Genomic DNA, 12749 nt, shown 5'->3' on the forward strand with positions numbered 1-12749 from the left:
GCACGATTCATAAGGATTTAATTTACAGAATATTCAGGGCTCTTGTGTATTGTAAGGATATGTTTCATTGGTGTTAACCAGCTCAGCAGCGAAAAGAAGGGATTTCCTTTAATAAGGAATCAGGTGTTTTTAGGAAGCTTTCAGCACATTTTGCCTGACCTACATTCAGTGTTTGTTTAATTATTCTCTAAGGAAAAGCCATCTTTACTTTCAGATGTCTATTAAGTTATCGTCTTTTTTTACATCCAATTTTTTTTTCCTTCCAGTGTTCATCAGTATACTGTAACGTCAGTATTCTATATAATTTCTTTCCAAGATATTCTCTAGGATCCAGGAAAAATAAAAAGTGGGAGTATCAATTACATCATTACAAGCATGTCCAATGTATGAAACCCACTTATTGTACAGCGCTGCAAAATATATTGGTGCTTTATAAATAAATGTTAATAATAATAATAATAATGTGCTAAAACATCACTTGTGAAAATACAAGCATATTGTGCTATTGGTCCCAGGGATAAGAAAATATCAGCCAATGAGCAATACAATGAAATACAGCTAGGGTAGCATATAAGTACGCACACAAATTGTCACCTTACAACTGTAATTAATGACATAAGGTTTGACACCCTATCTGCTTCTTCAGGCCCCCTTGGGGGCCAGTTTTGGATTTTGATGTTTGAGGTTTATGAAATGTATATTCAGACCCACTTTTCAGCAGCTTGCACTCTGGGTAGGTAGTGACATGGGGGTGGTGCAAGCAAGTGACATCAGGGCAGAACCATGACGTCACAGAGGCAGGACTATGACATGGTTATCGGCGACTGGCAAACCAGGCCTGCGCCCTTTGATGCCCTGTGATGCTCTGTGCCCCACACTGGATTTATTGCCTGCAACAGATAGAGGTTCACTGTGCATGAATACTCATGGGTGTGCTCTTGCACCTCTTGCACTTTTGCCCAGGGTCATAGTAATTTGCCCCATCCCAGAAAGAGAAGTAGTCCTCTAATGGTGGCTCTCTTGTAGCTGGGGGCTAAACCTGAACAAAGGGGAAGGGGCTGATGGAATTGTGGGTAGTGCAGTGACATGGGGGTGGGCATGATGATGTTGGAGCATAACGATGTTAGGGATGGACACAATGATGCTTGGCAAGGTCAGGGGTGTTTGGCGCCCCCAATTGGATACTGCCCCCCCCCCCCCCTTTGCCCCATGTGCTTAGTTTTTATTTTGCATTGGAGCAGGTTGAGCGCATCACTAATGCAGAGCACAAAAGCGTTGTCTGCAGTGAAAATTCCAGTGGCTTTTTGCCACCCCAGTTAACTTGTTGGGTACTGCAACCTGAGGTGAGTTTCTCAACTCAACTCATGGCTGCAGCGCCCCTGGGAGGGGTTATGATGCTGGTGTATCTATTATACGCGCTGGGGTGTCTATTATACAGAAACCAGTTATCCAGAGAACTCTGAAATATAGTAATGCTTATTTTTGACCAATTTGCTTTTTCCTGTAATATTAAGTAATTTACTGTACTTGATGATAACTGGATGAGTCATGTTGATAGAAAAAAATCATGGTATCTTAATATTTTAATGTTTTTCATTTATTGGCCAGATTATTGTTTAGGCTGAAACCCAAACAGACAACTGAGACCCGAACAGCCCTAAGGCAAACCTGAATCGTTTGGGTCAAAACCGCATAGGTGGCAACCCTCTCCCTTTGTAATGTCACTCCTCCTGGATGTTGTTCCAGAAACTCTCCCCCCAGCTAAGGAGGGATACCTAGGGTCTTCATTCTCTCTACCAATCATCCCACATCTCTGAGGACTCTCACTAAATTGCAAAATAAGTCAATTAATCTTCTAATAATTCCTATTACCCTTTTTGGCTAAATTAATATGACCTAGTTAAGAGAATATTGTTTCACATTCAGAGAACTACTCCATAGCCTAAACCCCTACAAGACTGGTTTCATTAACCAGCTATAATTTTTCAAATGCAGAAAGAACACACAGGTGTTTTAAGTTTAATACCTTTGGAACCTTCTGTCAAATGATGTTTGCTATAAGTATATTGAATTGTTATTGAAAGGTGTAAGCCTTGATTGCTTTCATTGCACATTGATAAGAAAAACACACGGGCATGGGTTTACTTTTCAGTAAAGCGTCAGGTATAATGAATACGCCTATGCCCTTTGCTGGATTATCTCAGTTTTTCCTACCTTAAAGAAGTACTAGCTTTTCTTAAAGGGGCAATGACACATTATTTAAGGATGGCACAGTTTTAGTTCTTGGGTTCATTTGCAAAATCTTGTGCAATTAAATGAATAGTGACATGTTTCAGGGTTTAACAATCATGTCACTATCCCTTTACAGTACACCAATGCACAAAGGTAATTGAAACTGTTCTGATAATGTTCTGTTTGATAATGTTCTGTTTGATAATGTTCTGTTATGTTCTTTGCAACTTGCACCTATTTTGAGCACACAATGGTATAAAATGCAGGGCAGATAGATGCAAGAAAGCACTGGAAGACCTGAGAGCTTATGTATGCCCACTAATGCAGTCGCAGTCCCCAACAGCAATGCAGCTCCCCTTTTGTGTTTTGTCTACATATGCAAGGGACATAGGTCTAATTAATCACACATACAGGGCTCATCCTCACAAGCACTTCTTCCTGTGCTCCCCTACGGTGGCATTCTGTGTTCCACCACAGGAAAGTGCAGGAAAAAACACTTGTATGATCGCTCAGGATATTTTTGGCCATCAGCATCCCAGAAGTGCTTGTGCGTCATTTACCAACATGATGCTAATTAGTATCTATATTGCTAAAAATTGGCAAGCTGCATAAAATGCCAGCTAACTAGTGCCCTTAATTATGCTGACTTGTGGGAAAAGCACTGACCTTAAGGTAACAAGCATGGCAAATTCCAAGCATTTACATGCGTTGAACTTTCTTTCCTAAGGGGGCCATTTACTAACTCAGATTTTATTTTGTTTTATTGGTTTTTTTTTGAGTGACTTTTCCAAGATTCCCTATCTGGGAATTTTTAGAATGTGTACTTTCCAAAAATATATGGTTTTCTTGGCTTTTACTATGCATAAAATACATTGCTTTTTCTGCAGCTGAAACGTCAGCCTTGAACATTGGTTTTGATTTGGGGTTTCTGCACACCTTATACTTCTGTAATCCTAGGGACATTGGTTCATATTCATGTTGTTTTATCTTGGTAAGATGTTACAAAATTAAAGTTTATCTTGAAAACTTCTAAGTTTAGTGCAGTTTGGACAGGGTTACACCCTACTGGGCAGGACTCACTGAGATTGATGCAGCGATCGGGCAATTGTGAACACCGCATCATAGCCCTGCCTAGCGATGTCGTGGCCCTGCCTCTTCCCTAACACTGTGACATCACTGTCCCACCTCTTCCCCGCCCCTGTGACTTCATTGACCACGCCCTGACTGGCAACAATAGACAGTAGAGGTGGCAACCCTAAAGCTGTTTCCTCGTTTCGTACGATATTCGGTGCGTGTATGGCAAGTCGGCGAGTTGACCGATATCGCCGATCGGGCGGGCTAAATGATTTTGATCGGGCGCCATAGAAGGTGCCTGAGCAAAATCTGCCTTCAGGGCTGAATCGGCTGAAGGAGGTAGAAATCCTATTGTTTCTACCTCCTTATCTGCCGTTTCAGCCCTGAACGTTAGTGACGGATTGAACGATCTTTCGTGCGACTGATGGCCACGTGTGTGGCTACCTTAAGTTTGGGGTAGAAAGACATTTAACCTATTTTGAATTTGTCAAAGGAATGTGTACTTTTCAGAGATAAAGTGAGTTATGTAATAAAAAATTAGCCCAGGAGTAGCAACACATAGCAACCAATCAAAAGGGTGGCATTTATACCTGTTTAAAAGCTAACATCCTTTTGGTTGCTATAGGTTACTGCTCCTGGACAAACCTAGCACCTTTTATTACATATGGGGGCTAGAGTTTTCTGTGGTCAACTTTTGATGTGTACAAGTCAGGAATCCGCATTGAAGGATCTCAAGATGAAAGGAAATTAGAAAGTGATGTAGAAGTAGTAATGTGCTTTGATGCTTAGGACCAGGGGTTTTCTGAATAAGGGTTGTTTCCATAATGTGGAGCACCATGAATTAATGCTACCAATATGTCATTAACATGGATTTAGTCCTGCATAGTTATTATGATGTAAATTGTACTGTTTTGTTATTAGAAAGAAGTAAATGAGAAAAAAAAGCTATTTAAATAAGAAGATTTAATGTCACTAATATTAGAGCTTTCTGGATAATGGGTTTCAAGATAATGGATGCCATATCCGTACAAAGAAATTAAAGACATATTAGGCTATTAGACTTAAGTTGCTCTTTAAGTGACCACTGATTTTATGGGGATCTTGAGTCCCTACATTTAACAAAACCTGATTTTGTTTCGGGAAAACCCCCCACAATTTTGTCATGATTTATTATTCGACAAATCCAAATGGAAAAATACGACATCTAAAACCTGTCTAGATCATGTATAAGTCAATAGCAGATGTCACTTTTATAACTGTAAGGTCTTTCTTTGGTTCATGGTTTTAGAGGTTTTCGGAATTTTTTTTAACACTGGCTTTTGTACGACAATACCAAAAAGTTGGCGTTTTCGTGCAACAAATCAAAAAAGTAATGGTTTTCACCTTTTTCCGTATTTTTTTTTGTTCATGCTCTTTCAATTTGGATCTTTTGATTAATGACTGACATTTGTCGAAATAAGTTTAGTCGTGGTTTCAAAGAATTGTAAAACCACGAAAATCCAAATGTTCATGAAGTCCCTTTAAATCTTGTCTGAAGCCAGTAGCAAAGATGGAGTTATCATGTCTATTTATTCATCCACTTTGTTCCCTTGTGGAAGGTTAAACGCATAAAATATATAAGGAGAAAAATGAAGCACATGCCCAGTATCCTTAAACCTTTGTATACATTGCAGGTCTTGATGAAAAGCTGACACCTGTTGGCAGATACAGTAACTTGACTGAATAACTTTCTGTCCTGTAATTTGTATTAACTTCATTTGCCCATAAATAAATCACGTGTTTTAAAATATTTAAGGTCAGGGTCAAGAGGGCCCTCAACCTGAGTGGCCCTTTGGCTGCTGAATGTTGTAAAATGACAAAGCAATTATTTTAATATTGTGTAATATTTGTAATGGCATTACGGGAGTTATACTTCAGTTATTCAAGGTAGGGTTATGGCATATGAGGTGCATGCTGCACTAGTATTTTAGCTAGTGGAGGTGTCTGAAATTATCAATACTATCTCCTCATCATTTAATGGGAAACAATGGATAGCACTGGTACTGTTATGCATTTCCCATTCAAGTTGAGGGTGACCGGGGTGATTTTATGCAATCAACTCCATACATGCACTATATATGCACTATACATTAAGTAACCCAGGAATGTATACATATTGTTTTATTATGCACTAAAACAAAACAAATTTTTTACTTTTAATACCACTGAACCTACAACCCCCAAAGTCTGGGCCCCATAGATACTATATTCTGGATGTTTTAGAAAACCCCAAGGCTGGGGTGCAGTGATGGCACAAAACTCTAACAGGCTACAGCTTCACCAGAGGGAACTGAACTTTCTGGATTCTGGAAGCAATACCAGTTTTTCATATCATCTGGTATTGCTAGCATGATCTCCAAGTTCTGGGCAGCACCACTTTCCAGACTGCGCAACAATAACACTGCCTTATGTTCTCCATCTTTGACTCAGAAGTCATATATGAAAACTCATCCCCAAGTCATGGAACTCTGAGATGACGAATGACGAAAGCACGAATTTTGGGTGGTTAAAATCACGATTGGAAAAAATTTGGAGTAACCATGGTAATTTCTGATGTTCAAAAATGTCACAAAAATGATTTTCTCGGTCATAAAAAAATACTGTGGTTGCGTTCCAAAAGTCACAAAATTTTCGGATCCGAACGTTTGTAAATGGCGTGAAAACCTTTCTGACTTTGAAACCTTCAGTGTATGATTTTGGAAGCCTTCCATAGGACTTAATGGCACTCTGCAGCTCCAACCTGGCCCAAGGAAAGTCTCTCATAGGGCTCAAAGGCACTCTGCAGCTCCAACCTGGCCCAAGGAAAGTCTCCCATAGGGCTCAATGGCACTCTGCAGCTCCAACCCGGCCCAAGGAAAGTCTCCCATAGGGCTCAATGGCACTCTGCAGCTCCAACCCCGGCCCAAGGAAAGTCTCCCATAGGGCTCAATGGCACTCTGCAGCTCCAACCTGGCCCAAGGAAAGTCTCCCATAAGGCTCAATGGCACTCTGCAGCTCCAACCCGGCCCAAGAAAAGTCTCCCATAGGGCTCAATGGCACTCTGCAGCTCCAACCCGGCCCAAGGAAAGTCTCCCATAGGGCTCAATGGCACTCTGCAGCTCCAACCTGGCCCAAGGAAAGTCTCCCATAGGGCTCAATGGCACTCTGCAGCTCCAACCCGGCCCAAGGAAAGTCTCCCATAGGGCTCAATGGCACTCTGCAGCTCCAACCCGGCCCAAGGAAAGTCTCCCATAGGGCTCAATGGCACTCTGCAGCTCCAACCCGGCCCAAGGAAAGTCTCCCATAGGGCTCAATGGCACTCTGCAGCTCCAACCCGGCCCAAGGAAAGTCTCTCATAGGACTCAATGGCACTCTGCAGCTCCAACCTGGCCCAAGGAAAGTCTCCCATAGGGCTCAATGGCACTCTGCAGCTCCAACCCGGCCCAAGGAAAGTCTCCCATAGGGCTCAATGGCACTCTGCAGCTCCAACCCGGCCCAAGGAAAGTCTCCCATAGGGCTCAATGGCACTCTGCAGCTCCAACCCGGCCCAAGGAAAGTCTCCCATAGGACTCAATGGCACTCTGCAGCTCCAACCTGGCCCAAGGAAAGTCTCCCATAGGGCTCAATGGCACTCTGCAGCTCCAACCCGGCCCAAGGAAAGTCTCCCATAGGGCTCAATGGCACTCTGCAGCTCCAACCCGGCCCAAGGAAAGTCTCCCATAGGACTCAATGGCACTCTGCAGCTCCAACCTGGCCCAAGGAAAGTCTCCCATAGGGCTCAATGGCACTCTGCAGCTCCAACCCGGCCCAAGGAAAGTCTCCCATAGGGCTCAATGGCACTCTGCAGCTCCAACCCGGCCCAAGGAAAGTCTCCCATAGGACTCAATGGCACTCTGCAGCTCCAACCTGGCCCAAGGAAAGTCTCCCATAGGGCTCAATGGCACTCTGCAGCTCCAACCCGGCCCAAGGAAAGTCTCCCATAGGGCTCAATGGCACTCTGCAGCTCCAACCTGGCCCAAGGAAAGTCTCCCATAGGACTCAATGGCACTCTGCAGCTCCAACCCGGCCCAAGGAAAGTCTCCCATAGGACTCAATGGCACTCTGCAGCTCCAACCCGGCCCAAGGAAAGTCTCCCATAGGGCTCAATGGCACTCTGCAGCTCCAACCCGGCCCAAGGAAAGTCTCCCATAGGGCTCAATGGCACTCTGCAGCTCCAACCCGGCCCAAGGAAAGTCTCCCATAGGGCTCAATGGCACTCTGCAGCTCCAACCTGGCCCAAGGAAAGTCTCCCATAGGACTCAATGGCACTCTGCAGCTCCAACCCGGCCCAAGGAAAGTCACAATATCAAAGCTTGAATGAATAACAAAATGGTAAATGGTGGGCGTTACGAAAATTACGACTTTTTCATGGAAGTTAATGAAACCATGAAAAAGTTGTTGAATTTTAACAAAATGATCGTGGACATTATGCAAAATTCTATAAATTAGAAAAAATAAAAAAATAATTATGGTTTAATGAATGGGCCCCCAAATGTCATGATGGGGATAACGATCCATTCCAGTTTTTTTTAGGCCTAAATTCCTATTCACAAATGACAGCATGAAATAATGTCTCAAAAAGCCCTGCAGTGGCTCATTAGCTCCCTCATGACATGGGATTAATTGACAGCTCTGCGTGTATATTATTATAAAGATAGTCATGCCTCTTTAGTTATACAAGCATATTGCACTTAATCCCTGCATATTACTCTACAGACTCACAACTCTGTACTAAGTCGTTAGTCGCCAGTCTGCCACACATGAGCCAATAAATACAGGAGTAAGTAGCGATACCTTGAGCAAACATTAGTGTTTTGGAATTCACCGAGTCACGTGATGCGAGCAGGTTTGGCAGCTGAACAAGGAAGTAGTAGCGCCACATGAGGGCCAGCGTTCCACGGTTGCTAGGCAACGAAGCCGCTTTGCATGCCGGGACGCCGCAGCATGCCCACGCTGTGACCTCTCCCCCCTCCGCCGCGCAACACGGAAGCATGGAGGCAGCCCAGGGCTCCCCGGTGTCCGCTCTGTCCCAGCAGCGCAGGCTGAGAGTCATTTCGGGACACCTGCAAGCGGGAGCTGCGCCTGGAATTTCCCTGAATGAATGCAAGGCCCCGGCAGCTCCCTCCTCCGCTGCTCCCTCCATTCCCAAGAAGAGGTAGGTGGGGCGCCCTGGGCAGGTGGGTGTGCGGGGGGAGCGGGTCAGGGTGCGGTCCTGGGATGTAGCAAAGTGACAGCCTTATTGACCCTAATAACACATCTCCCCTGGGAGCCCCTGTGTAGGATCTACTCTGGAGCAAGGACTTTCAACCTGTAGCTCCCTTAGCAACTGAGGAACTACATTCCCAGCATTCTCCTATGACAGCTGCTTGCTGGGGATGCTGGGAAATACAGATTACTCTTCTGCATTGTTATGCAGCACTGTTATGTTTTAGTAAATCTGGATTGCTTATTCCATTGGATCTCTAGAGAATATTTGATAGATATATAGTTTAGCGTTATTGTAAATATGCTGAAGAGATATGACATTGGCTTTCAGCTTCATTTTGTGTTGTCTTATATAAATATAATGTATATATGGCACCAACATGTTTACAAGGATGTGTCTGCATGCATCTAACTTGGTTTCCCATTTGGCAGTGAAAAGGTTAACAGGGTCTTAATGGACAGGCAGGCGGTGCATAAACAGTTAAAGGCTTTCAGTAATAATTTTGCAGTTTTCAGCTTTATGAGACTGACACCATCACTAGCAATCACTGTGCCAAGTAAGATGCTTCATGGCAGACTTCTCAGTGTGTAAGTGCTTATTGTATCCTGCCTCAGAGCAACTGCCTTCAACTGGATTTTTTTTTTGTGCGGTACTTCCCAGTGTCAATAAGGGTGTGGTGGTGCCCCGTTTGAAACTGACAAACGCAGAAAGGATACACAATTCTTTAAAGAGGAACTATCTTGAACATGAAAAATAAGCTTCATAGAGAAAGTCTTCTATATGTAATCAATAACAAGTGTTGCATAGTTAGCGACTTATTATTCTTTATTATCCACACAAAGGCCCTGGCCTAGGGCTCAGGACTTCAGGGGTGTCTGTCACCCAGCTGCCTGTAAATTAGGTCCGGATCACAGGGAAAGTGCAAGCGACCTGCACACCAATTCTCAGTGGATTTGCACATGCATGTGCAAGATAGGGAGGGTGTGATGCGTCGAGATGGACGTAGGGCTCCCGTTACAAATCCGGGCCTGGCCACCTCTGGGCATTCTGTCTCGCTATATGCAGCTTAGTGTTATTTATTTTGAAAGAGAGGTCAAAAACATTGTTTAGGCAAAGGTAGCACAAATGAAGATCCAAATCCAAGCCCGGACCAGGGTCGCTACCTGTTCCGTTTTGAGCCTTACAGCTCGGTTTTTGAAGGGGCTGTGTGGTTCAAAACTTCTTGACCTATTAATACAGGTGTCATAACCCCACCCTAAATGTCACTGACCTGCCCACAAACGTCACCAGCCTGCCCCCCCCAACCACCAACCTGGCCCACTGATGGTACAGGTTTGTCCATATGATTTGGACAAAAATGGCCGCCCTACCCTTGACTCTGGCATGAAGAGAGACACAGGCCCCTCCTTGGCAGTCAGTGGGTTCGGGCAAATGCCAGAGGGGCTGCTGTAAGATGCCATAGCCACTATTTATTGGGCTGGTGGGGGATGTTAGGGCTTCTGTGTACTTGAAATGACAGGGCGTATTTTTGAAATCTGACTGGAGAGTCAGATTGCCAAGAGGGAGTAAATTGATTATTTCAGAAAAAGTACAGAAAATTGTATTTGCTGAGCTGCTTCTTTCCAAGAGATGTAGGGTAAATTAACTTTTCATTTTTACAGTAATTGCCCTTTTACATACTTTAAGACACAATGGTTTCAAAGTGTGTTTTAAGCTGAAACCATAAATATCCTGTTTTTCCTGTAACTGGTCAGGAACTAACCGCGCAATTCCAGCCTGCGCTCAAACACAAATGCCTTCTAAAATGCAAGGGTGCCTGAAAGGGAAAAAAAATCATATCATCTTACTTTCACTTTGTATTGGAGCATGTGGCAGTATAACCAGTTTCTTAACGTGCACTTGTTATTTTCCTGTGATGTAAGTACATAGTCTCATTATGGCTCATAAACCATGCAGGGAATAATATATTCCCTGCCATGTCTTATATACTGGATAATGAACCTCTGCTATTAAGTATTGGCATGCTGTCAATCACTAAGGAATTCTTTAACCGTATAAGAAATACAGATGTGACTCCTGAAATGCTTCTCTTTTGGGGTAGTGGCTACGTTATCCATTATACTTAGATTTCCAATTTGTGAATGTTCTGTATAAAGTTGGGAGGTAGCAGGCTGCTTGCACCAACAGCAGTGCTTCAGCCAGTCGTTGGCCTACTATATATTAGCGTGCAAGTTACACAATGGTAAAATTTATTGTAAAGATTTGCGTTACTTGCTGATCAATTAAATGGTTATGCATACGGCTTTGGCTGGAATGCGGAAGGTATGTTTATTTAAACACTATCTACCAATGATAAGTTGAGCAGATGGACCCAAAATGGCAATTTTGATATATAAATGTATTAACTTGGGAGCAGGGACTTTGTTTTTAGAAAATATATCCATTTATCTTCCCTGACATCAGGGGAACAGGCAGGACTTCTGTGAAGGGCCCAGTCAAAAAGGTATGACTGCTGCAAAAAGACTGACATCCCACTAAGTGGTCAGAGAATGGGCAGATTGGAGCTGAGTAAGACTTGCAACCCGCCAACCCACATATATACCCACATCTGAAAATCCGACCCAAAATCTGCAGGATATGCACTTTTGTGCGGGTTACTTGTGGGTACCCGAGCCCCTGAAGGACTCTAGGTTGAGGCATTTTCTTCTTTAAATATGTAAAAATATGTGTGCCTGTGCCCAGCAGCAGGCCATAGCCCTTAGAACAGGACTTCCATAACTAAATATATTTGGAACACATTCCTAACACACACATTACAGAAGAGTCACAGATGTTCTCTGTATAAGCTTTCCTGGGCTGGTGTAACTGTATTGAGCTGGATTGTGTTTGGTCTGACTGTGTATGGGCAGCTTTAGAGAGACTGCCATGTGTTACAATAGCCTAGAGAGCTTTCGCTCACCTGATAGACTGAAGTCTTCCTGAGATTGAGCAACGCTGTTTGCATTGAGATGTTATCTATCGTGACTGGTTAACCAGTGCATTGAAAATCAGTGCCAGTCAATCTGCATCTACCTTCAAGTCTAGCTGTAAATATTTGCCCTCTTTAGCAGCAGCAGTACTTTCACCCTGTAAGTTGTGCCATGGCTTAATATCTGCTTTTTTAGGTTCTCTACACTGAACTAATTTACTGCTTATTTATTATTTGTAATGTTAGATAATGCTCAATCCTATTCAGCAGCACTGTACAGCAGAAGAGTGCATAAATACAGATTACATACACTGATACGAAAGGCAAAGGGGTCCCCTTGCTCATTAGAGCACAAAAAGAAAGGAATATGGCTTTATTCTTTTACTGACTGGAATATTGGGTGAATGCAAGGTTGTTACTTGCCTTGTGTGCCTGTCCTTTTGTTGCAAACTGTACTATTCTATAAATGCGGAAATCCAATAAAGATGGCAGAAGAATAAGCAAGGGGCCACTGGGGATTCTAGTCCCAAAGGAACGAGTAGGCTAGGAATTGCTCAGCTGACAGTTTTGAAAGCAGGGGCAGAACAAGAGAAGCATTCTTACCCTAATGCGGCAAAGAACTCTCCGACAGCCCAGCTGAGTACTGTAATGAAATGAAAGTCATTGTTTACATGAATGGAAATCTATCCAGTTGTCTTTATTCCATAGCTCTGATACATTTAACAAGCACAGGCATGTATATAAATTAGTGCTGATCAAATCCAGCCTATGATTAAGTGCGCACGCGCACGAAACGCGTTAGGCATCTAACGTTTTAATGAATCAATAAAGGATCGTTTTTACAGCAAAACTTTTGGGTCTGGAGCGCTTGGTGTTCTTCACATGATATTCTCTGATCAAATCCATGATTTCATTCTTCCCCACTTTTGCAGGATTTTGATTTGTCTTCAAACTGGATCCAAACTCTCATGTGACTTTAAAGCTTTTCACTACTGAATGTGACTTTTTGTTCACAATTGATGTAATGTTTTCCTTTTTCTCTAATTAGTTATTTTTAACCTAATAAAATTTAGGTTTTGGGATTCTGACAAATCTTTTTTAAAGGTATGGGATCCTTTATGGGGAAACCCGTTATGCAGAAAGCTTGATTTTTAAAAACAATTTCCCTTTTCTCTGTAATAATAAAACCGTCCTTGCGCTTGATGGTAACTC

The 12749-nt window shown here is 43.0% G+C and overlaps 1 protein-coding gene across 1 annotated transcript in view; it reads left to right on the forward strand.

Annotated features, from left to right (window-relative positions):
- The first annotated feature begins 8330 nt into the window (after positions 1-8330).
- Positions 8331-12749, forward strand: part of agps (alkylglycerone phosphate synthase) — a 136311-nt gene continuing 131892 nt past the window's right edge. The window contains 1 exon segment of the mRNA NM_001126829.1: positions 8331-8518. Within this exon segment, the coding sequence (NP_001120301.1) occupies positions 8355-8518 (164 nt within the window). The 5' untranslated portion in view covers positions 8331-8354.

The sequence above is a fragment of the Xenopus tropicalis genome, chromosome 9 (genome assembly GCF_000004195.4).
Source record: "Xenopus tropicalis strain Nigerian chromosome 9, UCB_Xtro_10.0, whole genome shotgun sequence".
Classification (NCBI taxonomy): Eukaryota; Metazoa; Chordata; class Amphibia; order Anura; family Pipidae; genus Xenopus; species Xenopus tropicalis.